Here is a 25,243-nt window from a genome sequence, read left to right as displayed (position 1 = left end):
CATTAATCATAACTCATTTGAAAAGTTTCGTGAGGGCACACTGGTCTTTCACCTCCAGAATTGAACGTATTTTAAATTCCTTGTTCATCGCAAGATAAACTCCTCACCTACAGAACAAAGCTGCTGCAGGAAGTACAGAAGTAGGAGGTTTCTTTAATGAGGAATCCGAGACTCAAAAGTAAAAACACGTACGAGCTGCGGCCCAACAGAATCATGATATTTACAACTAAAACTAGTAAAATACTTAACGGTATTTATCAACTGTGTGGTTAGTGTTGTTCTCAACACTCGACTGTTAAAACAAACACTGCAGAAAATATCTGCCCAACAATTGCAAAATACTGGATTTAGCAGTAACAACTTTAAAACTGTTCACATGAAACGGCTAAATATCTAAATACAGAAAAAAAAAAATCAATCTGTGAAAGTAAATTTAACTCAAGAGCTTAAACCCACTTAAACTACAGCTCCGTTGGCTCGGTGCGGATTAAAGGCTCGTTGCATCTATGCATTATAATGCACATCTTACCCTTCGGTCTCTAAACAATGTAAACTAATAGCTAACAAGTTGCTCCCAGCTCTTCTTTCCCCTCAGTGGTAAAACACAGAACACATTCACGCTGAAATAACATTGTCTCCATCAAACACTGAACCTGACCTTTAACCCACGGCCGTGAGGGTTTCTTCTTTTTCTTTACTGCATAAAAAGGAGTAAAAAAGAACAGTGGAAGCACCTCGGGCAACGCGCTCTGCTAACGCGCTCTTTAGCGGAGGCCTCGCACGGCGCTCAGACGACTTCGATGTCCTCGTCTCCGTCCTCCTCTTCGCCTCCCGACGACCAGCTGATGAGCACCGGCTCGGGGATGGGAACAGAAGTGCCGATCACGTCGATGTCCTCGTCCTCTTCCCAGCCCCCTGCCGGCCGCACGCTCTCCTCCTGCGCTGAACGCACACACGGGGAAACGGAAGGCGCCTCTTTGACCAAATGGGACAGAGTCGGCGCCTTTCCGCCGCGGCAGCGGTCGTCCTCGGGGACTCCGTCCACATCCGGCGTCTCCGTCTGCTCGCGCGTCGAACCGTCCTCGGCTTGCCCGAGCCGCGGCTCTTTATTGCCGTTGTCTGGACAGCAGTGTGGTTTAGCCTCCGGGGGCCCCCGGCTAATCCGACACGGCTCCTTAAGTAAGGAGAAACTGTTCTGTTAATCAAATGAAGACAATACAAATACAAATATATAAATACAGCAATGTCTGTAGCTCTGAGAAGCTGAACTGGGACTCGGCTGTGCTTTGAGCTCAACGCTAACGTCATTACGCTAACGCGCGGAGGGACAGTTCTAGCATGCCGATGTGAGGAAAAGCCGATGGGATCCATCAATGTCTGAACAAAACTCTGTCTTTTGTCTTTATGGAAGTCACGTATGCTTTCTTAAGCAATCACGTATGCTTTCTTAAGGTGTACGATCTTGTTAAAAGAAAATGTAAAAACGGACAAAGCTCACCGCGACATGTGCCCCTGCTAACCTGCTCCTGATCGGGTACGGTTCCATGACCAAGGAGTGTCGCTCGTATTTCACCGACGGGGAACCGGCCTTTGCTTTAGTACGACTCTGAAAGAACACAAACACACGCACACTGACAAACGCTCCGATACCATCGCTCTGCGGCGGTCACAATCCCAGTGAACCGCGGGCGGGTCGTCGCTCCACCGATGGTGACAGCAGACGTCGTCGAGAGGCTTTTAGCGGAGGGAGAAGTTTGTCACCTTGACTTCTGGACAGCTGCGTTTGGGCAGCGCCACCCGGTCCGGCAGCGGGCCGCTCCTCTCCAGTTTCACCACGGGCATCTGCCGCAGCTGCTCGTCCCTTCGGGCAGCGGCAGCGGCATCTGCCGCCATCGCGACACTCGATGCCGCCGGCTTCCGTGGCGTCTTTCTCTCCAGCGAGAACGGGTAATCGTTTTTTTTACCTCTCCTCCGTTTTTTCGGCGGCGCCTCCTCTGTATTCTTGGGAGGCGTGGCTTGGCAGCTCTCCCCGCCCGCCTCCTCCGCCGCCCTCGCAGTGCAGCTGTTGACGTGCTGCTCGAAGGTCTGGAGGAGGTTCTCCAGCACCTCGCTCAGCTCTCCCTCGCCTTGTTGCTGCAGAACGGGTAGCTCGCCGTTGGAGGTGGCGCCTCCTCCGGCTTTAGCCGCAACCCGCGTGGACCTGCGGAGACCCCGTCTTGGGGCTCGCCTGCATTCTTTTTTTTGGACTAAAGTATTGCCACGTGTGGCGTTACCGCCGCCAACTGCTGGAGGGGGAGGCCGGGAATGTGGAGCGCTGTGGCTGATGGGTAGAATGTCCAGGCCCACCATCGCTTCCTCCAGCAGCCGACCTAAGTGTTCTGGCTGCTCCTCCTGGGGGGGGAGGGGCAGAGGAGGGAGGCACAAGGATGGAGGACGGGTGGAGGCTGCGGGTGAGGGAGAAGGGGAAGAAAAGGAAACGGATGCCGCTGGTTTGGCCCTCGCCCTCCTCGCCCTGGCAACAGGAAGACCATCCTGTAACCGGGGAGAAAGATCAAAGGTACAAAGATCTCAAAATGTGTAGTGCGGTCGTAGTTTAGAGAGTAAGAATCTAATATAAAGTTAAAACCATGAACACCAAGCTACCATGTTGTTTACCTTAAAGTACAACAAAGTAGTTGAGGGTAGAAATGAACAGTTACTAGGATTACTTGGTGAAAACCAGACTATTATTATTTTTTTAAATACCATTGTAGATTTTTTGACTGTCAGACTTGTTCCTCCACCCTTGTTTCCTAATTATTTAATTCATTTCAAAAAGTAAAAAGCTGTTAAAATCTTTAATAGACACTTATTTTCAAATTTTGTTGTTGTTGTTTTGTGTCACGTTTTTGTTCACCTGGTTAAACTGCTGCGTGTTGCCTCCTCTACTCCTTCTTCCTCCTCCTCCACACTCGCTGTTGGTCAACACGTCTCCACTCTGGCTGAACTCCCACACTTTGCCGCGCCCTTTTCTCGTCTTGGCCAACCTCAGCAGCTCTCTGGTCTTCAGGTCCAGCTTCCTGCCCACGGCTCCTCCCCCCTGACCCGCTCTGGACGACCTCGACCTCTGCAGGAAAACCTTGTGCAGCCTGCTCGCCCCCACCTCCTGCACATCCACCCGCTGCGGAAACCTTCCTCTCCCTCCCGCTTTGGCTCGTGGTCTCCTGTCTCTCCTCTCACCCGTCCCAGCTCTCCTGGCGCCTCCCTGCCCGGCACCCCGCCGCCTCCTAGCTCGCCCTCCAACAAAGCCGTCCTCCTCCTCCTCTTCCTCCTGGTTCAGGTAGTAGCTGATGTATCCTGGGATGTTGCCTTGAAACTGCTCTAACCACTTGACCTCCCTTTCTTTAGCTGCCGTCACATCCAAATCCAAGGCGGCTCCTTGGGGGTCAGCCCACAAGCTCTGAAGGTCAACAGGACCTGTGGCCACGTGGCTGGAGTACGGATCGAAGGTCTGCGGTGGAGGAGGGTGTATTTGGTTTTCCTCTGGCAGGTAGATGAGGGACAAGGGCACGTAGGGAACTTGAGGGAGAGCAAGATGGGAATCACCTGGTCTTAGACCCTGGAAGGCGGCCATGTCGATGGTCTCAAAGGAGGCCGCGGTGTGCGACGGAGGAGCTGAAGCTACTTGCAACTCTTCTGTCTGAGTCCACGTGTCTTTTTTACCGCTTGACGACGTCTCCTTCCACAGGAAGACGCTCCCATTTGTGACTTCTCTCGTCCACCTGCCCTCCTGCCCTTCATTCCTCCCAGGCACCGGTGCCTCCGTCTGCGCGCTCATCCCTGTGCGCCGGCCCTCCTCGCGTCTGCCCTCCCCGTCTCTTTCTTTTGTGACCTCCACCAGCCCGTGGATGCCCAGCTCGGCGGCGGCCGAAATCGCCTGTTGCTTCTCCTCCTCCCCACCCTCCCCTGCCATCTCTCCAGAGTACACCAGTCGGACCACGTTGAGCAGCGTGCAGGCTCGGAGAGCCCGGAACTCCAGGAGGCGGCTCTGGCCCGCGAGGAGCGGCGGCGCCGAGGACAGAGCGGAGGCGATGTGAGGGCTGATGGCTGAGAGAATGCAACTGTGCGCCGGCACCGATACGCCTGGAAGGAAAGGAGAGATGTCAGGAGCGACGACAAAAGCAATGAGATGATGTCGCCTAAACGAGGTCGGCCCAAAGGAGGAGCGAGACGGCGCCGTGTGTTCACACCTTCTGTTTTGAGCAGAGTGTCACAGAACTGGCGGCCCTGCTGCTGCCTCTGCAGCTCGGCGAGGAGGAGGGCTTGGAACCCCGGCTTTTGGTAGCGCCACATCTCCCCCGTCACCTTCAGGGGAGGAGCAGAGTGAGGACGGATTAATAACGATTTGGGAAGTTTTGCAAATCTCGTTAGAAAGTACGTCAAAGAATCGTAACCCAAGAGCTTGAATAAGAGATGCAATATGCATTTCATACACTTATTTATGCAGTCGTTCAGCATGTGAAAACAAAACAAATACTATCCAATGAATAGAAAACGACGAAAGCTTCCCGCTCAGCACATTTCTAACTCTTGCTCTGCGTTGAATATTGTGACTGGGATCTTGTCTGTGTTTTAAACATTGTTTTCTTGAATTCATAGAAAAACTGCACATTATGACCAAGAATTACTTTATTTTTAATCACAGCAGTCCGCTGTACAGTTGGATCAAACTAAATCATTCATAATTGATCAATTGAGATGTTGTAGTTATTTTATTTGAATGTGTATACTACTCTATTAGTACTGTAACTTTATTTAGATATACGTGGTTTATGGCCTAACCGTCTGATTGATAACGTCACATTCAACGTTAAGTTAATCGAACAATTAGTACAGTGATTTTAGCAGGCTTAGTTTGTGTCTTCCAGGAGAGTGGACTCATAGTATAGTTATCTAAGATACCTTAAAAGGTTCAAACAAAAACTCGTGCATTGACGTTAGAAGTTATCTTTAATGCTAATCTGCAGGTTAGCATCACTGCTAGCAGCCAGCTAGCACTTCGAAAGACAACCGCCCAGTACAGAGCATGGAGGAGTAAACTAGTCTACACGAGACCACCCATGAGTCAACATGCATCAACATTCACATTATGTAATTTTACTAAACCTCCGAAAGCAACGGAGCGGTTAGAACTACTTTCTGTCGACTGGCGGTGACGGCGTTACACATAAGCGCGGGCAGGTGACGCACCTCGGTTTCACTCACCGTCTTAACGCTCCCTATAAAATGCGTTTCTACGTCAAAGAAATAACATTAGTTTTGGTTAAACGTGGTGTACGTCAAAGTAAGATAAACAAAGAGTATTTTACTCTTGATTTCTTCTGGCCGTTTTGAAGAGGTCATCCACAGGTCAACGTCTCCCAAGTGGCAACGGCACATATCGCTCCGCCACCAGGGGGCGGGCCTTTCCCCCGCACGCCAGCTGTCAGTCAAAGACAGTAAGAGGAAAGACACAAGATAGTTACCGTCTACTACTTCTCTCTTCGCCTTAAAATATTAGCCTCTTACCTGGTTAATTGGACAGTGGTGGAGTACAGTTTACTCAAGTACTACACTCGGCCATTTCCATTTAATGCTATTTTACAGTTCTTGTTGACTAGTTTGTTACCAAATGTTTTTTCTCCTACACTTACTTCAAAGCTTCAAAATAGTTCAACAGTATACAATTATTTTAAAGTATTAACGAAAATGAATTACAATTAGCCCAATTTTAACATGTAGCAACAGGATTTGATTAAGATTTCAAATGCATAACTATTACTGGTGGTTTCAACACTGTATAATTGCAACTTTAACCCTGAAAGATTTTACTGCATTTGAAGGGCAGATTGTAACAGATTTTCTAATATTTCAATACATTTTGGCAGCAATATGGCACGACCACCACAAACCTCAAAAGTAACCATAACGTTATACTACCACAGTGGTCTGAGACGCAATAAAACAATGTGTCAATTGCTTCCACCCAACTGGTTGAGATCTTATTCGAGGTAAACCATTTTAATGAACGACTTCCCACACTCCACCCCGGTGAAATATGAATATGATATTTTTATCCACCTATATGTTGTGTGGAACACAGCTGCCAGGCCACCTGTCACCCGCGGCCTCTGTGCCAGCATCGGTGCCAACATATATGATAGTATTACATGCAGCTTAACACGTTTATAATGTTATGTGCAAGTGTAATGGGAAGCCATGTTAGAGGTGACAAACGGCTCCCCCAGAATAGTACATCAAACTGTCTTTAAAGTAGTTTGTAGTGTTTTTTTATGCAGCAGACAGTATTTGTTCGGTAGAAAATGGCCTCTATTCAGCCAATATGAGGTTTCACGTCAGTAAAGTCCTTGCAATACAATGTTTCCTCTGTTTGCTTGCATTGTGGTGAAGCGAGAGTCATAACAGCAGGAATCTTGTATCCATGTATCAGGCCGCCACACTTAAAACCTTCATAAAGTTCCCTTAGAGGCAAAATGCATTAACGAATTGCAGCACGGTCCAGTTGAAAAGGTTGTTATGTGAACGTGGCTCAGGCTGACGCTGGATTCAGGTTCTTTTCTAACCTGTAGTCCTTCGTTAAAAAGGACTGGCATGTCAACACACATGGAACTCATGATAAATGACTCATAAAGTCCAAGAATCCTGCGGTCTGCTTTTAATAGCACTGAAACCTCCTGCGCCTTCCCTGGTTAGTCATTGTTGATCATATTCACAGAAAAACAGAAACATTTCCTCCTTTTTAGCGGTGAGTGGTTCACAGTGTCTCGTTGGCTCCGTGCAGTTGAAAGAGCACTTGTTCAAAGGACATGGAGGGGACCGGGCTGAAGAACTTGGAAGCCGTCGGGGAGTTCTTCTGGGCCGGAGCGGGCCGGGGCCAGCGCTCGTTGAACTTGGCGAAGAAGTCCGGGTCCTTGAAGGGCCCCCCGAAGACGATGGCCTGCAACAGGTAGACGAGGGCCACCACCATGAAGCTGATGAGGAGGAAGGGGATGAAGGGCCTGAGGTGGTGCCAGGCCACCGAGGCCCAGTAGCCGAGGCCGCTGAGCCCGCCCTGCCTGTCGGCGTGGGAGGTGTGGCGGGAGGAATCCGGGGCCGCCGTCCCATCGGGGGACTCGTCGGCGGAGATTGAAGAGGACCCCGTGGCGACGCCGTTGGTCTCCATGAGTCCAGAGGGCGGAATGAGCAGTTTGCTGCTCTCAAACCGCAGCTCCGTTTGTACTCATTTCACTCCAAGAATCAGGTCTGGGGATCACACGAGAAGGAAGCTCGAGGCCCTTACATAACACCCCTCCTCCTCCCCTCCTGCTCCCAGTGGTGTGGTTTCCCACTGAGGTGGTGTTCTCACCAACGGGGGCCGCTAAATTCCACCCAACAATGGTTCCTCTCTGAGCACTTTATATTCCGTTGGCGTTTTCCAGTTTTCCCCCCACACACAGTTCTCGCCTGCTGGAGTCAAATGCTGCTGCTTCTATTTGAGCTCGAGAGAGAAATCGAGAGGAAAGTGAAGCACAGCGGAGCAGCCCTAAATAGATGTGACAAGACACAGGGAGGAGTGGGGGGGAGGCGGGGGACTCTGCTGGGTTAAGGGAGGGGGGCTCAAATTTACAACACATTTGGTGACTAACACACACCCTTACTTGTCGCTCAAATATATGATTGCAACATTAAGAATCCTGCGGCTGCAGTTACGTTTAATGACTTTACACTTCAGGTCATGGGTCAAAGGCCGCCCCCCAATGTACACTCATCTCTCCCCCTTTTTACGATCACCATTTTCCATACGCGTCTATAGCGGTTTCTCAACGTGGAAATCTAAATACAGTCTCCTCACTGCGACCAGTAACGAAGAACTGATGCTTCATCCGTAAAGGAAAAGGTCCATGTGTTCTAATGTCTTACAGCAACGCTCACGTGCTCATGTGTGTGTTTCAGGAGGGATTTGTCGCCCTGTTTGAGAGATGCAAACGCAAAGAATTTCCTTCCTGAAGTGATTCAAAAAGTGTTTGGGTCCTATAATCCAGCAGCTCATCAAGAAAACATCTCTAGGGAAACTAATGCTGAATTTGTAAACTGTAAATCTATTTAATGCAGCAAGTATTAAGTGTTACATAGCGTATTCCAGTTACCAACAGACCTTATGACACAGCAGCTGCTTCTGCGCCGCCCGCGTGGGAGGACTATCGGACGCGTGGGACACTTTCACGTCCTCGCTCAATGGCGACACAAGTCGGCGGATAAGGAGCCTCGATAAGAGAGGGCGCACAGTGTGTTCCAGAGTAAAGATCTTATTTGCTTTAACTTAGGAGATAAAATGATATCCTAATGAGACGTGTCCTTCCTCGCCACATCAATCACAAGCCCCCAAATCTTGTCTAAGAAAAGATCTTTATTTATAAAAACAGTTTTACCAGTTACAGAATTCTCAGCCAAGGCAGGTATGAATCGTACATCATAATTTTACATGGATAGGCAACAGTACAAATATACTATGTGTGGAGAGTAAAAAAAACAAAGATGATTGGTCTCTTTTGCCATAAAAAAAACACAGGGTTAAAACTTGAACTAATAAAATCAAATCGCATAATGAGCTCTCCCGTACAGACAAAGCTGAAATAAAAAAAAGTGGAAAAAATACAAGAAGTTTAAAACATGTGGATGACAGACAAGAGTACTTTTCATCCACCTCCCAAATTAAATAGAACATCAGTATCCCTCCCTAAATATCTGTTGGAATCCAATTCTCCCGTGAAAAAGTCTTCCATATTTAGGAGTTTTCGTAAAAACATGACTGCCATCAACTTTTATATTGTAAATAAAAAAAAAAATACAGGAAGTAATGACTTCAAAAAAAGATAAATATTCCCCACCCAAAAAGCCCCTCCTGAAGGGTTAGTTGTTTCTTAATGAGGAATAAACCTCAGAGTTGGTCGTTTCTGGTGTGAAGCTTTGACAGTAGAGTTGCGTCGCACTGCTTTAGTAGTGTATAATGTTCCGAGGTTCACATTTCAGTGCCAAGTTTGACGTGTCAAAAACAAAGTCCAATTGTATTCTTCCTTTTTACGTCGGGGGGGGAACTAAGTCATCAAATACAAAGAGGCAGTGGGTGGATGAAACGGAAGCTCTATCACAGCAGGAGGAACACACCATAAAAAAAACAACCTGAACGGATGAAATAAGCAACGCGTCTTGTGGGTCTGGTCCGTGCGGCACAAAAAAAAAAAAAAAAAACCCACTCACTCCAAGGTCCATATTCTCACATACACACTCCTTGTCTACACCTGTGCTCATCCCAACAGAGAAAATAACTCCTATATAAACATTCTCAATCTAAACCGGCAAATGTCCGTCTGTCGGCCTCAAACTCCAACACTCCCAGTAAAAGGGAGGATTTAAATAAATGAGCCAAAACTAATGCAGTCATCCCATTTTCTTTTTATATACAGTATATACCCTACATAGACGTCTACGTACAAATTCCTCATCAGGATGCGGGTGTTGGCTTGACAGAATTTAACAAAATGTCGACAATAGCAAGAAAAGAAAAAAGAAAAAAAAAAGCAGGATGAAAACACCACGATTAAATGATTGTCAAAGGTGACTGCCTTTGGAGGAGAATTATAATTTAAAAATCGGAATACATTTCTGTTGCTACAATTAAATGAAGTTGTAAAAAGTAGGTGTGTGTTGCATGAAATAGTTTGACTGCAACACGGCCACTTTCTTTGGATGCCAACCCTCCTCTTCTAATCCCATCTGTGTGGTGATGGAGAGAGAGCGAGAAAGCGGAGGAGAGGGAAGGCGGGAGGGAGGGAGTCTGTGCATCTGGATCCTCTCTCCTCAGTAGCAGTGGTAGGGCAGGGACGGCCCAGTCTGGGTGATGCACACTATCAGTTTTTCTGGAGGATGAGAGAAAATGCGTTAAAACATGAACACAAAACCCTCCCGAAAGCAACAAAGAACGTGTGGTACAAGTACAGCTAGGTAGTGCAGTCACTATCACCAGATGTACTTTAATATCAATCTAAAACAGAATTGTATTTTCCAAACATTATATCTGTATATATCTCAAATTAATACAAACTACTTCATAGCAGACGACCGTATCTAACTCACTAAATGTGCACATATTGTATGTTGTTGTTATACCGCAGACAGCCACAAGAGGCCTTGAACATCAATGCAGACCAGAAAGAAAGCATCGTAAGTGCCAAATATTTCACAGCAGGACACTAGTATTAAACACACTACATTCCTGAGGCGAGTCCACTGTGTCAAACTGAGGACGATGACATTCAAAAGTTGCAAAGCAGTGTTAAACTTTAGGTTTTTTATTCTACGCAGTAACTTGAGTTTTTAATTCTACATTGGTATCATGGTCCGAGTTCTGGTATTGTGACAACACCACTGCAGAACCCAAAGCCATTATTGAGGATATACTTTTTAAAATCATCTGTTGGAGGTTGACCTCTGCACTGACAGACGGCACGCAGCACAACGTGAGCAGCTGGCAGCGTACTGGGAGGAAGTGTACACGTCACGTGAGGGCCTCTTTTGGTTAAACATCAGGACGCCACCATAGACAGACCAGGTTAGAGACAAATAAAAAAAAATAAAAAAAAAGTGGAACAGAGCTCTTGAAGTCCATGCAGGACGAGAGGTGAGTTGGACATACCATGCTGTTACATGCAGAGGGGGTAGAGGGGAGGGCTAACCATCGTAGGAGTCCAACAGGGGCAAGGAGCCCTTTCTGCCCCCATACACCCCTCGCTGAGAGACAACCAGAGAAAGAGAAGAGGAAGTGCGTGAGAAGAAAAAGTAATTGTGAAGCTTTAAAAAGCTGCCCAAAAAAGGAGAAGGTTGAAGTGAGGAAATATTGGTATTGGTGTGAGAGATTAGGGGTTAGTGTAGTTAGGTGAGACATTCAATGTGAACGTTCGTGACTAAGTTAAAGAAGTACCGGTAAAGTGTCAGTGGTTTCGTCCAGAGTGTGTCTCCTCTCCCTCTGGTCCAGTGTCGAATAAGCCTCTGAGGAAATGAGACGACAACAATGAGAACGACTGAATACTTCACCTCATCCAGATTCTGAGGAATGAGTCTTAATTGAAAGAAAATTATAAAAATCAACTAACCAGGGCCGAGGTCATTTAGTGGAATCATGTCTCTCTTTTCCCCTAAAAAAAAAAAAAGAAGACCCAAAACAGTCACAAGTTAGACTAACCGGAACTTCCCAATGACTGCTTTAAAGCGCTGACCAGCTGTTTTTAACAGGAACTTGTTCCTTGCACACCGACCTTTGTCCAGCAGCGGCATGGTGCCGTCTTCGTAGGTGCCGTTGGCTCGGGTGCTCGGGCCGTTGGCGGCGCTGAGGTTGACCATGAAGTCAGTCTTCTTCCAGCCGTCCTTCTCCAGAGGCTTGCGCAGCTCTTTGTGGGCCCAGACGAGCTGCAGCACCTGACCGGCGCCCCGCACCTCGCGCTCCGACCGCTTGCTGGAGGACACAGACGCACGTCCACAGTGTCACTGAACGATTAGTTTGCGGTATTTTTTATTTTTTTAAACAGCCCGCTGATGAAAGGGTCAGACACATTTCCCCCCCCCCCCCCTCTTGGAAATGTAAGGTTAACCAATTATTTACTGTTTGTTTATCCATCGATTGTCAAAAGCAGTGTTTCATCAAAAACAAAAAGTGCAAATTTTTTACTAAATTCTGGGCCATTCACACTTACCCGTCCTTGTTGATGAGCACCAGCCTCTCGATGCCCTGAGAGGCTCGGAGGGTCTTTGCTGCCTCCAAGCTGTTGCCTAGCACCTCAGTGAGCGTGCTCAGCACAGACACCACCGTCTCCTCCGATAGGACGCGCCCAGACTGACTCTGGCCTCCCGGAAGGTTTGCCACAAGGTGAGGTACCGCATGCAAACCTGCAGGCGACACGCGGTGAGGTGAGAAAAAAAAAAAAAAAGGGACTAAAGTGATAGAATCGCAGAAAAAAAAAAAAAAAAAAAACTAAAACCCACGTACAAAATATTGCATTTAAAATAAACAATTATCCAAGAGATGCACAAGCTACATTCTAGTGTTTTGTAGCTTGTTTGGACAAAGAGTGCCACGTCCTTACCGAGCAGTTGGCAGTTACGTCTGTCGATGGAGAGGTTCCTCAAGGCTCCGGACATCGCTCGAACCACGCGGTCATTGCCATGAGCCAGTAGCTCCGCCATCATGGGAAGACCTTTCTCCAGACGCACGGTGGCCCTGATATACCGGCCATACTGAAGGGCGAGCAGAGAGAGCGGAGCATTGAAGGCAATAACTTCACGAGACAACCAGAACCATTGATTACATCTGGCTAATGGGTTTGGATTTACCGTCAGAGACCCAAAACACCTGAAAATATTTCTCCAACACCCCCCTGCCCTCCCACACTCAACAGCAGAGATAGAGTTAATCAAGACGGGGTACTAACAGTCCATCGGCCGGCACACAGGTTCTGGATGGCTCCGGCGGCGGCCTCGAGCACCGAAGGGTTCTTGCTCTCTCTGAACAGCGACGTGTAAACGCGAACCACCTCCGGTTGGAACAGAAGCTCGTAGCCTGAAATTGAAGATGAAGTTTAGGGTTAAAGATTTTTGTGACCGCAACAATCAATAATTCTGATCGTTCATGAGCGATCTGAATGAAAAAGACCCGCACACCTTTGGCGGGTGTCGTCCTCTTTGGAATGTCGATCTGATCGCCACTTCCATCGTCGCCATCCTTCTTTCCTGTGAAGGGAAATAATTAAAAAATATATATGAAAGACTGAAGTGAGGATATGCAGATTCTGTGAGGCGGATCGAGATCGGCCGGTTTCGCCTCAGTCCTTCACGTCGTTATGTGAAATGCGACCATGCAACCACTGGAACAAACACTGAACATGCAGTTGTTTGCAGAGAGTCATGCTCATGAAATGTGATGGATATTGGACATTCATTTCTCTAGCAGAGTGTTACTCTGTGGTAGAAAAAAAACAAAAAATGAGTAATGTAAATGGAGAGTGGTTGATCATTTCAAAAGTTTACGGGCACCAGGAGAATCTTACCTTTTGAAAACCACTCATCTAAAATAGAGCAGAGAACAAAGGGACGAAGTGAAGGAGGGTTGGAAGAAAGAAGGATAAAGAGAAAGGAAAAGGGAAACAGGGGTAGAGTGTGTAAAACAAGCCACAGGTGATTCTGCCACCAAACAAACTCAAATCCACCAGCAGCTGCCCAAGAGCCAGACAAAAAAAAAAACCCGACAACTCTAGGCCGTCTCGACACTGACCTTTGCCCTTTCGGGAGCCAAAGCAGCCACCCTTGTTGGCTGGGGCCGGCCCCTGGTTGTCGGGAGTGGTCTCGGCGAAGCGCTCGCAGCCGGGGACCTCGCGGTGAACGTGATAGGACAGATTCCTCAGCAGGCAGACACAGTTCTCCACCAACTGCAGGGAGGGAGAGATGAGAGAACGAGGCGATCAGAGACGAGCCATGGTAAAAAAGTGGCGTTTCGGTTGCGCAAGATGTGTCATCTGACTGAGGTCAACAGGTACCTTATTATCCACATTTTTGCGGTTGATCTGTGATTGGACAATGTACATGAGGGCATCCACCAATCCCGTGCATTCCCTCAGCTTTCGCCTGGCCTCGCTGCGTTCTGAACTCACATTCCTGTTGGACAGAGGGAAGCGGTTCAAGCACATAACCGCACCGTTTCCCCAGAACAGCCTCTTTTTCCTCCTCCTCTTGTGACTTATGGTTCCGCTCGCACACCTGAGGCAGCCAGCAGTGTTGGTCAAGGCGGTCTCCCACTCCAGGTGGCGGGGCTTGCAGCTCTCCTCCCCACCGTTGCTCGCCTGCTCCCAGCCGGAGTGAGGGACGACCACCTCGTCGGCGAGGGCGTGCAGGGCGTGGTCCACAATCTCCATCTTTACAGAGTCGTGGGACGAGAGGTTCCACAAGGTGCCTGCGGCAATATAATAAGCAACGTTATCGGCACCGAAATAGCGTTCGGCCCTAAACATACACACATCAGAGAACCCGTCAAAGTCTCACATAATGTGGATACCTGTGATGGTGTCAGTGAGGTCCTGCTCGTGGGTTTTCCTCAGCAGCCTGACCAGCGCGGGCACTCCGTCGCAGTTCTTGATGGCGATCTTGTTGTCTTGGTCTCGCCCGTATGAAATGTTCTTTAGTGCCCCGCAGGCCGAGTGGTGCACATCCTTGCTGGGGTGGTCTAGCATCGACACCAAGGATGGGATGCCCTTCAGGCGACGCACATCCGACTTTACCTAAACACACGTGCACAGGATCATAAAAGTTTAAATTAAGGATTTACCGAATAGCCCCAACACAAAAAGATAAGTTTTATTTTAACGTAAAAAACACACTTAATGGTCATCAATGTTCTACCTTGTCATTTCTGAATGTCAGATGTTGGAGGAATGCAGCTGCGTTGGTCTTGACGGGGTCCAGGCGGTAGTTCAACATGGCGATGACCTCTGGCAGCTCTGGCTGCCTCCACGAACCAGGAGGAGGCTTCCTTAGTGTGCTGTCTAGTGACGCCATGCTTCCCCTCTCCATCGTCATGGGAACGCCCCAAGCATACGGGTCGACTCCCATCACGTCACCGTCCAAAGTGTCCTCACAGCTCCTGCACGTCGAAGAGGGAGACGGATAGAGAAACATTGGTTGCCTGTTTACGCTCATACAAAAAAAAAAAAAAAAAAAAAAGTGTGTTTGTGTGTGTGGGGGGTACCCGAGTCTTCGTCTGTCCATGGTCACGTGGCCAGGTCCCAAGCGTGGCATGGTACCGTAGCCTCCGGGGTGCATAGGTGGAGGACCCATGCCGTACTCATCGTATCCCACACTGCGCTGGTCATCCTCCAGGCCGTAGTGGCCGTGGCCGTACCGCACCTCCAACGCCGAGCCCAAGGCCCTCATCCCCCGGCTCACCTGGGGCTGTGCCGCATACGGGTCGAGCTGCTGGCGGCTCGGGGCGCGGTAGCCGGAGTCCAAGGTCCGGTAGCCGTCAACTGGCCTGGGGGTGGGGGGGGGGGGGAAGAATGGAATGAGAGAAGTTGTTTGTGAGATCCCAATTACAGATTTAACAGACATACAGTGGCTTATGTTGCCAACTTATGTTGAGGGCAACACATTTCAGAATGAATCAACACCCCAATAAAAGCAGTCACTGAACTGTCCATGGGGGGGTTGTACCTGTAGCGGTCGTCCATGTGCGAGCCCCTGCTCAGGCTCGTGTATGCCTCCGACGGTGGGCCTCCCCGGTAGTCATCATAGCCCCCTACGGGGGCATAGTGGTAGTTCCTGGGCACTGTGGCAGTGGGGTAGTCTCCCGGTCCAGGCTGCCGGTAAGGACGGTCCAGGGTGGCGCTGTAGCCGCCCATACCGGACACCGACAGGCCGCCGTCAATGGACATCGAGTCGGAGGGCAGGACTGTGCGTGTGATTGGTTTCTTCATCTAAAAAAATAAATAAATAAAAAAGGGGGGGGGGAAACGCGATGATGCAACAAAATGTGTTTATGATCAGGGATAAACAAATTCAGCAAGAAAAAAAAAAAAAAAAAAAATTCAAATTGACTTTGCATAAAACATCTGATGTGTCCCAATGACTCACGCCGTTGTCCAGCCGCCGTGTGGGTCCCTCGTCAGAAAAGACAGAGTGCACCTCCTGGGAGTCATCCTCTGGTGTGTAGCCGTCATCTAGAGCGCCGTGTGCGGGGTCCACCATCCTGTACTGTGGAGGCAAACCGCAGTTTGAGTTTTAAAAATCACTCTCACTTACCGCAACAAATACAAAATGACGACCTGTACACACAAAAGGCATACCTGTGTGCTGTTTAAATACGAGTCTGTCAGTTTCAGCCGTTCTATGTCTGCATCCCCTAGACGCCCGTTCTGAGACGAAAGACAACTGTGAGATGCATACTGTACACATTTCAAATGGGATTTGGCTGACGCAACACGTCAAAGTTATGATTAGGTGTGAGATTTCTTAAAGCGTCCCAGATGATATTACCCCTGCATAAGCACATGTCCTGCTGACAAATTGTCCCTCTGCGTTTATAGTATGTGAATTACTGCCAGACATGAGTGAGGACGTTTTTGAGTGCGGCCCCTTGTCTTCACACCCCACTTCCCACTGTATGCGGTTACGCAACCAACGACTGTCACACTGTATAACAATTTTCTACCCAACCCCGAGTAACACCGCAACGCATCATGGCCGCCTCGGTTATCAGTACTCGCCTCGAGCGGAGTCACATGTGAATTCTGAATAATTGGTAGTTTGGAAATCTCTCCCAGCAATACCTGCTCCTTTTAAGGGTTGTCCCAGGTTACGGTTAGTTCAGGTCTTTGACACTACCAACGATTCTGGGCATGTGTCAAATTGTCACTACAAGGAGCTCACGGTGCTCGTAGCATCCTGCAAAACGCATGTAGATCGATGCACATGAGCAAAGCCCACGAGCCCGAATTCCCCCTTTCAGCACAAAACTAATTGGTGAGCGAGTCAGTCACAGAACGGCGAACGTAAATCAATCGGTGGCGCTCGAAGAGCTGAGAAAGAGCTCCTGGTCTGCCACCACGCATGAGAACATGATGGTGCGAATTTTTGGCGGTTTTGAGTGTTAACCATTTACATCTCTAAATAATGCCGCGAGAACTAAATATTTAGCTACTTTGAATGTCAAAAATATAGCCTACGGCTCAGAAAACTTTTCTAGTACATTTTCAATTTCTAAGCATAAGACGATGCATTTCAGCCTTTACACTTTTACAGTGTGCTGCATTTAACTGACCGAACCTAATCCGTATCCAACGTCATTAGCAGTAGTATGTTGTACTGCACTTTGCATTGAGACCATGAGGAGGCAGGCTGCTACTGAAAGGAATGGGAAGGGGACTTTTAACAAGGGCTCACTTCCTTTACAGCTCATCCTTCCTATAATTTCACCAACAACCGTGTGAAGATTTGAGAAATGTGCCGACTGATGTCAACAAGCCTTTCTTCATCAGCAGTCATATTTTTAAAACATTTAGTTAGCACAAGGACAAAGATTATTTATAAGTGCCTCGTAGGAACAAAGTAATTTCCAAGGATTCAAAGCGATATGACCTCTGGCAGTGAGCCCTAGAATGGAAAAGATTTAGAATAGTTTTACATTTTCTCCTAAGTCAGTGGACAACGTCACAGGAAAAAGTGCTTTACTGTCAACAATGAATGAATCAATACAACACTGATAATTGGTTTGCTTTAACTGCTCCCCAAAGCTTTTAAGAACTTAATGGCTTACTGGTCTGTTCGTAAAGTATTCTGATAAAAGGAAATACAAACAAAACCAGCAACAGAGTGAGTCTTCAGACAGGAAAGCTGATCAACAGCTGTAAAAACCAATGTAAACAAATAATTAAAATGCAATTTAGTCTACCAGCAAAATAAATGCCTTATAGATCAAAATCGATATGCTATTAGCCCACACAGAAAAAGAGAAGTGGTATAAATAAAATGTAAAAAGCATTGAGGAAAAAGGAACTACACTTGGTGACACATGCAGGACAGATGACTGCTCGATAACGAGTCGCGACATGCTGCAACAGAGAAGAGCATCACGCGGATTCCGCAGCAGGGGCCGCGGTGGAAGATGCACACATTTGCGTCAAGACCGTATCCGGTGAGTGACAGCGAAGGCATGCAGAAAATGTGCGATGACCATCTCAGGCATGCTAAATAAAAATGAAATGTACTGAAACTACGTGCGGGGAAAGAACTGTGTCGCCTGGCAGACCTCAGCGACAAAGCGCCAGGGAGTGAAGGACGATCAATGAGGTCACAAACAAACTGACGCCGACTGGCCGGGCGCGGGGAAGAGCGAGCAGGCAGCGGATGGGATGAGATGAATTGATGGGGGAAAAAAAGGTGATCAACGATTTGGATGTTATGATGGGGAGGGGGGAGGTTAACGCAGATGAGACACTCCGGACCGGGTGTTTGTTGGGGCGGGTTACCTGCGTGTGAGGGAGGAGGTGACCCAGGGCAGAGGGGCTGGTGGCGGGGAGGCCGACTCTCCTCCTCTCATCCTCCAGTGCCCTGGTCAGCTGTTCAAACTGCACCTCCTGCTCCCTGACAGACTCCAGCAGAGCAGCTGCGCTCTCACGCTGCTCCATACACACTACACGGCCCCAAAGGGAGACACACACACACACACACACACACACACACACACACACTATAGCACTGGGTTGTTTTCATACGAAGAGCAGCGAAAATCCAGGGAATGTGGATCTTTTACGGTGAATGGGGTGGGGGGTCGACGCTGTGACTCAACTTCCTGTTAAGTCAATATATAGCACAGTCACAACTGTAACGCCATGTCTCTGGCTTAATCCCAGACACAGAAACTCCCCGACTACGACTACACTGGGCTCTTGTTTCCGAGGTCTTCTCCTTTGAATGGCTGGCACCGTGTAGTGACTCACTCACTCATGCATGCATTCATTCAGCCCCCCTCCGACAGAATAAAAGGTGATCGCGTGCTCAAATTTCAAGCTTCCTTTGGGAATATCTGAACACATCCGCTTTGAAGAAGAGTGTGGTTTGTATTACTGCCAAATTTAGGTGCAACGAGAGAAATTATCCCGGGTTGCATGATGTCAAATTAAATAATTCAAAACAATAAAACTTTCATTTGATTATTATTTCTTGTTAAAGGTCTGGTAATGACTGTAAATGTCGGGTCTGACAGCAGAGATGCAGCAGGCTGAGATGATTGGGGGAGCGCAGTCTTTAAAACCCGGGTTGTTCCGTTGTTCATCATTACAGTAGAGATAGTGACTAAATTACATTGGCAAATATCCCTTCCTCTGCATGCAGGTCAATAAAGTCAGACTCAACAGAATACACTTTCTTAGATACAAACTAGATCAAAAACATTTTTTTTTAAAGATTTGGGGGCGGGGGGGGGGGGATCCTCTGCAGTGTCGACCTGGCAAAGCAAACCCGCATTGGAGTGTTGCCAAGAATGTTTCCTTCACAAAAGGAAACACTAATGTTTTGAACTTTAAAAGAATGTAAGGCGAAACATTCAAATGTTGTACAAAGTCACGGGGTAATCGGGGTGGACTGTGCAAACTTTATGAATTGAAAATTAGAAATGCCGATTTATGGTGAGACAGATTTAAAGTGTATGCGAGGTCGGTTTAACATGAAGGGAAGTATCCTTCGACATTTTAAGAGGAAGCTTCTGGCAACAATGCACAGCATCCAAGCAAAGGAAGCTGCACACGGTTTACACTCTTCAGGAGACTCAGAAATACACACCTTCCCCGGTGGGCGTCGTTTGGGTTGTAGAGGTGAAAGATCACGTTGAGGTCAGAGGTTGAGCTCTAGTTGCTCATGGGAAGAAGGTCACCGAGCCCAGAAACGGGGAGGAATGGACTGCAGAGGGAGAAAGACATGAGCGGCCGAGGGAGGCCAGCGGTGAAAAGGAGAAACCTTTTGTTGAAGAAGGCAGGTTCAGTTTGGAAAACAGCAACATGGTGAGAATACCGTGAGAGTGTGTCAATGGGATTGTGTTTGCTCTGCGAGCAGAAACAGCACAGCATGAGGCGTATAGCAGCTCCAGCCTTTGGTCACACCCTGTGTTTACTCGACGTTTGGCCCGCAAGCACTGGGGAGACAAACAACCTGCAGCTCTCCGGGCCAGAGAACATCGACAGTCAGCATTAACAGGGAGAGTTTGAGAGAGATAGTAACAGTCTTAAAGAACTCGTTTTCTTCCAGCACTTTCCGCCCTAATCAGTCTCCGTCTACATCTGGCACAACGATCACTTGGCACTACTCTTGTTCTCTCAATTAAACTGTACCCCCCCCCATGTCTCTTTGTTACATCGGCGGTGATGTGAGAGAAAGACTGTTACAGCAGAGCCAAACAAGTGCAGACTCAGATCCTCTTATCTGTTGCTGCACCCTTCCCTGCTGCTGCAGCACCGCCCGCCACCATCCCGGTTTGAAAAGGTGAATAAACACACGCATTGCCACCCACTCGCACCTGCAAGACCGGCTGGACGAGGTAGAGGAGGGGAGACCAAATTTATTTCTCAATAGCTCTGTCTGTCTGCGAGAACAAGCACAGACTCACTCTGACAACCAGGTGGAAAAAAATTCCACAGCAATTTAGACCACAATCTGCAAGAACATCTCCAGCAGCAGGTGTTTGTGTGAACGACAGGTAGAGTCTTAACAAGCATTAGGTGGAATGGGTCCAAGTGGAGCGGCGGTGACGCAAGAGTCAGTTTCACTTGCGATAGATTGTCTCCCTTTTTACTTAGTTGCAGACAGACAGACCTGGTGAAATCACCGCTTGAGCGACAGACTATTACAACACCCTTTAAATCGTTCAAAGGAAGCCGGGAAAGACTGAATCTGTTCATATGCATCTGCTAAATAGGATGACGAACACACATTCACGTATGTGAAACTCCGGGGAGTTTCCAGTGTAGGACCGGTGGGAAAAAAAGGGAGAAAAATGGGATGGCCTGATGAGAAAACAAGGAGTGGCTGAAATTTCACAAGACAAAGGAATAACTCTGAACCAAAACCAGGATTTGCATTTGAAATAAAAGCCAACTGACAGTATGAAATGATGTCATGTGTGGGTCGGTGTCTCACACACACACACACACACACACACACACACACACACACACACACACACACACACAGGCCGTGGAACCTCAGAGCTACAACCTTGCACCTGAAAATATCGCCCCCCCCCCCACACACACACACACACACACACTTGTCCTGTGCCACACATGCCTATATATGGTCAGAAATAGGACAGCGCCAATATTATCCACAAGACAGGGACATGAGCACAGTAGGAGTTGCCAGCAAATAAAGCGAGGCGAAGGACGAGCAGTGAAGAGCGTAATCTGGAGCGAGCGAGGGGGGTAGAGATAAGGAGAGGAATGCTGAATAAAAGATAAAAGCCAATCTTGCATTCCTGGTATTGTCTCTCGCCAATTGAACACAGCAGCCCCCCACTGGTCTCCTTTTTAAACAAAGTTAACAGCACAATGGCTGATAATCTTTTAGAGATTTGAGTTTGCCGTACTGTTGCATAATGAGAAAGGCAGGCAGTGCCATTCATTTCAAGCGCTTCCCATCTGGCATCTTTCCATAAGGAAAAACCCACATGTAAACATCCTCGCTCCTCATTATCTCATATGGGGAAAAAATCATTATTTCCACCACGCTAACCGCTATTGTATACGGCCAATGGGCACAACTGTCATTTACGCCCCCACCTCCTGGCGGATCGGGGGGGGGGGGGGTGTTGACGAAACAGTAAGTAGTTTGTGCAGCAGAGATCATGGCTCTAAAGGGTGAAAAACATTAGGGCACATTATTGGACAGGTGTGTGTGTGTGTGTGTGTGTGTGTGTGTGTGTGTGTGTGTGTGTGTGTGGGTCGAGTGAACGGCGCTCCTTACACCCCCCGCGACTTCTGTTCTCCACCCATATTCCACTCACGCAGCTGTTGCTTTTGGCCTTGAGTCTCACCGGTGAGTTTCGTTGAACAATGAAAACAATCATGGCTCTCCCATTGCAACTCCCCTCCCCTTTCCCATGTGACCCCTTTCCCGAGAAACAGGATGTTATGAATTCAACATCACAGATTGTTTTTTTTCATGAGCTGCCGTCCCTTTATCAAAAAAAAAAACAAAACAATTTTCCTCATAGCTTGTACATCAAACCACGAGAGCCTGGAGGATGTACTCTAGTCAACCACCTGAAGGAGGCACAACGTCTTTGAGGTGAAATTCCCCAAAGTTAATATGATCACATGACCACTTTCTATTCTGGTGTTCTCCACTCACGGTTCGCTTTTCTGCTTTTGTGACTTTTCAGAAGAAATATTTGAGAACCTGTGTGGATGAATCACAACAGAACTTAAATTTACACGTTAGGAATAGTTAATGGCTCCAACGTATTCAGTGTGAATATTGCTTGTTTTTCCTACTCATCTGGCGTAGTTCAGTTTGGGAGTTTTTTTATAAAAAAGGCAGAGTAGGGTACCATCTTTGGTTTGTAGAAATTGATTGAATGTCACAATCAGGAATATACCTGCACAGTAGCCGCCCAATTTCTTTCCCTAAAATGACTTTTACAGGTAGACCACGTCAACATCTGACCAAAAGCAGCTAAAACAAGGATTGCTAAGAAACTAGAAATAGCATGAAGCATCCTAGTCTTACACGCTAATCATGAGCCTTCAGTTAGCATATCTGTCAGTGTGTTTACATGATGGTATAATTCAAATCTTTGCTTAGTCGGACTATGCTATCTTTCGGGGGGAGGTGCTATTATCCCAATATACATTGCAGTGAATAAATCGAATCATTGGCCGAAAGCATGTCATATCCGATAGGTGCCGCTGTTTTCATTACAACTAGTTGTGATACAGCCATTTCCGCTTGACTGCTTCACCACTACCAATAACAACATTATGAGAAAGATGGCGAACGGAGAGCAAGGTGAAGCTACATCCCCTCTACTTATTTTGCATGATGTTAATAGGAGTACTATCAACTGGATCGTATTGAGTTAGCCAGGAGTGTTAGTCGGATCGTAGTCGGACTGCACAGAGTCATGAAAAACATAAAATGTTTTCAAAAGTGCACACAAAGACGCATGTACTGCCGCCCCAAACAGTCAAAATGTCAGCGCCTTAAGGTGAACAATGTACACACACAGCCCTCAAAACATCTGAGCCCTGACACACCACAAGTCACGTATTCCAAGCTGATCCTGCAGCCATCAGTCACCATGACTCACTCAACCCAGGCAAGACATCTGTGCCCATACGCATGTCACCAACAGTACGGGCAGTGAAACTCTGGTTAATGAAATAAGCTCTTACACCTGCCAACCGCAGAAAAAAAAATGATACCACAGTTTTGTCTTCAAAAAGCACACCTGTTTGTGCCTCTCGGGCTAACAGACAGACAGGTCACGTGCCCTGGTTTAAACTGAGCGTGGCTTGTAATTGGATTGAAGCTTTAGCCGACTAATCCACTTACCTCCCAACGCATACACATGACGGTATGGTGGACGCACACATGTAGACACACACGAAGAAGTTAGGCTCTTTGTGGATTAACCTGCACAAGCTCAAGAGAGCAATCGCAGATGCAGTAGGCGTTGGCAGCATCAACAATCAAACGGCGACTTTTAAGTAGTGACAAAGGACTGGCACAGGTGGTGTTATTAGTGGTGGCACCTGCGGCACATTTAAGGAACCTGCGGCACATTTAAACCACCTACATCCCAGACAGCACAACCCGGCATGGCACTTACCCGAAACTCTAATGTGTGCCTACGTGGAGGCAGTCTGCTCACGGGAAAAGCACATCGACATGTTCACACTCAGGCTGACAGTTTGAGTTATCCCCACCCTGGCATTTGCCTGCAACAAGTTCACACAAGACCCACCCAACAGGTTCACAGGCGGACAGATTCCCAGCCCGTGAGACAGCGTGGAGGAGGAGGACCACCACCCGATCACGCGGACTGCAATACACACAAAATGCTTTAAAAAAAAAAAAAAAAAAAAAAGTGTGGTCGAACGGGTCGGGGGGGGCTTAACACGATGAACCGTCTGCTGCCGACGTCAAGGCGCGCGCTCCATACACGTTACGTCCCTCCGGGTCTCGTGAACCCGCCTGACCGTCACGTTGTCATGGCGATTTGTGTTCCCTGCCAGAGCGGAGGAACTCTTCTTTTCGGGGGGCCGCCGATAGCCAACAGTCCCCCAGATTTACGCCCCCCCCCCCGCCCCGCAGACGGCCGTCGGCCCCGGACCTGCTAGCGCAGCGTTCCGGGGCGACGGCAGTTAGCAGCGTTTGCTAAAACGTAAAAGACAAAAGTGACCCTGCGAACAAAGAGCAGCTGAGCGTTGGGTAACTCCTGTGGGGTTTTGCTTTTTTTCGGTAACTATTAACGCTACATCGCAGATAAATGACAATGTTGGACATCACATCAGTACAGTTCCCCAAAATGTTCGCTCAACGCCCCGCATGACCTGGTTTGGCTGTCTCGCTACGTTAGCATCACAATAACCCACATAACCGACTGCGAGCGGTGCCAGCAGCCGGGCTAGCCTTAGCTTAGCAGGCAGATTAGCAGCAAGTTAGCGTGCGCTTGGCTGAGCGGCATTCGAAGAGCACTTATGCGTTATATTTTGGTTTAGCCATTGGTTTCAGTAGCTCCCCCCCCTAGTACGGCATAACAGCCTGGTGAGACGCGAAAGAACGGGTGGCGAAAATAACTTTTAACGTTAGCATCGTTAGCTAACGTTAGCCATGGGGTCGTGTTGCTGGTTTGTCGATGGTGTGACCACTCCTTGCCAACGCTGCAGTGCACCCAGTAACTGTGAGTGGTGGGGGGGGAAACACACATAAGGCTGCTGCATTATTACACCTCTCGTAACATTTCTGAATCAAATTACCTTGCTCGACGAACGCCGGTCCCGACCCCTTCCAGACTATTCCGTTTGTTTCGCGTTTTCGCCCCTCTTTCGCCCTCCTTCGCCGGGTTCTGGGTCAAGCTCGTTAAAGACGAAGCGACATCGCCGAGTTTTCAATCAAAGGGAGGGCGGGATCAACGGGCGGGCCTTACCGTAAAGACGGCGCACCCGGAATTCCTTATCTCACACAGGTGTTAAGTCACCCGTTTAAAGACGGTGCGTTCGGTGGCTGATCTCGGAGTGGAGATGAAACCGCGCACGGACTGACGTGGGGGCCAAGATTAAAAAAAAGATGCGATTCTGCAGTATGAGGAGAATAAGTAGGTTACCTCCCACTGCCTCCTCCCATTCGTTTCACCAGATCGCTCTGTTTTTGCCCAAACACACGCGCGCGCGCGCACACGCACACACACACACCGATGTCATTTCATTGATTGTCCAAGAACAATGGCCCGAGAGGAAGCTGCATTTCTTGGGGAAGTACAACGGCATTCCACACCACCGTGATAAGAAACTGTCCGGCACATAAAAGCACTTACAGCGACCACCGCGTGTGTTTGATCAGTAAACAGACCGACGCTTAAACTCCCTCTGCAATTTCATTCTGATCCCTGCACGATAATTAATTGCAATTTGAGAAC

At 48.1% G+C, this 25,243-nt stretch overlaps 2 protein-coding genes across 40 annotated transcripts; both read right to left on the bottom strand.

The window, feature by feature from the left end:
* Positions 1–133: 133 nt before the first annotated feature.
* Positions 134–6,239, bottom strand: LOC120817437 (uncharacterized). Of its 8 annotated transcripts, none has more exons than XM_040173674.2 (8): positions 6,100–6,239; positions 5,349–5,461; positions 5,230–5,273; positions 4,230–4,344; positions 2,897–4,122; positions 1,762–2,532; positions 1,499–1,606; positions 134–1,174 (listed from the first exon to the last, which is right to left on the bottom strand). In XM_040173674.2, the coding sequence occupies exons 1-8, from the start codon at positions 6,171–6,173 to the stop codon at positions 788–790; spliced, it is 2,838 nt and encodes a 945-aa protein (XP_040029608.2). In that variant the 5' UTR covers positions 6,174–6,239; the 3' UTR covers positions 134–787. The 8 variants fall into 8 exon arrangements, with proteins under 8 accessions (XP_040029608.2, XP_077957300.1, XP_040029609.2 ...); XM_078101174.1 differs by having other exon boundaries at positions 134–1,195; positions 5,245–5,273; XM_040173675.2 differs by having other exon boundaries at positions 5,245–5,273.
* Positions 6,240–8,405: 2,166 nt separating this feature from the next.
* On the bottom strand, positions 8,406–24,988 carry LOC120817240 (catenin delta-1). 32 transcript variants are annotated; one of them, XM_078101139.1, is made up of 22 exons: positions 24,585–24,924; positions 19,393–19,509; positions 18,081–18,244; positions 15,900–15,968; positions 15,688–15,807; positions 15,268–15,530; positions 14,807–15,088; positions 14,461–14,701; positions 14,117–14,339; positions 13,822–14,014; positions 13,602–13,719; positions 13,340–13,493; positions 13,116–13,133; positions 12,730–12,798; positions 12,501–12,628; positions 12,156–12,306; positions 11,766–11,958; positions 11,331–11,527; positions 11,169–11,210; positions 10,997–11,064; positions 10,712–10,806; positions 8,406–9,935 (listed from the first exon to the last, which is right to left on the bottom strand). In XM_078101139.1, exons 3-21 carry the CDS (start codon positions 18,237–18,239, stop codon positions 10,747–10,749), a joined length of 2,748 nt encoding a protein of 915 aa, XP_077957265.1. In that variant the 5' UTR covers positions 18,240–18,244; positions 19,393–19,509; positions 24,585–24,924; the 3' UTR covers positions 8,406–9,935; positions 10,712–10,746. The 32 variants fall into 32 exon arrangements, with proteins under 32 accessions (XP_077957265.1, XP_077957268.1, XP_077957266.1 ...); XM_078101142.1 differs by having other exon boundaries at positions 24,755–24,880; XM_078101140.1 differs by lacking the exon at positions 24,585–24,924 and adding an exon at positions 23,435–23,574.
* Between the last annotated feature and the right edge of the window lie 255 nt (positions 24,989–25,243).

Source organism: Gasterosteus aculeatus, chromosome 4 (genome assembly GCF_964276395.1).
Source record: "Gasterosteus aculeatus chromosome 4, fGasAcu3.hap1.1, whole genome shotgun sequence".
Classification (NCBI taxonomy): domain Eukaryota; kingdom Metazoa; phylum Chordata; class Actinopteri; order Perciformes; family Gasterosteidae; genus Gasterosteus; species Gasterosteus aculeatus.
Note: the sequence above shows the minus strand (reverse complement) of the source record. Positions and strands in the feature narration are given on the sequence as shown.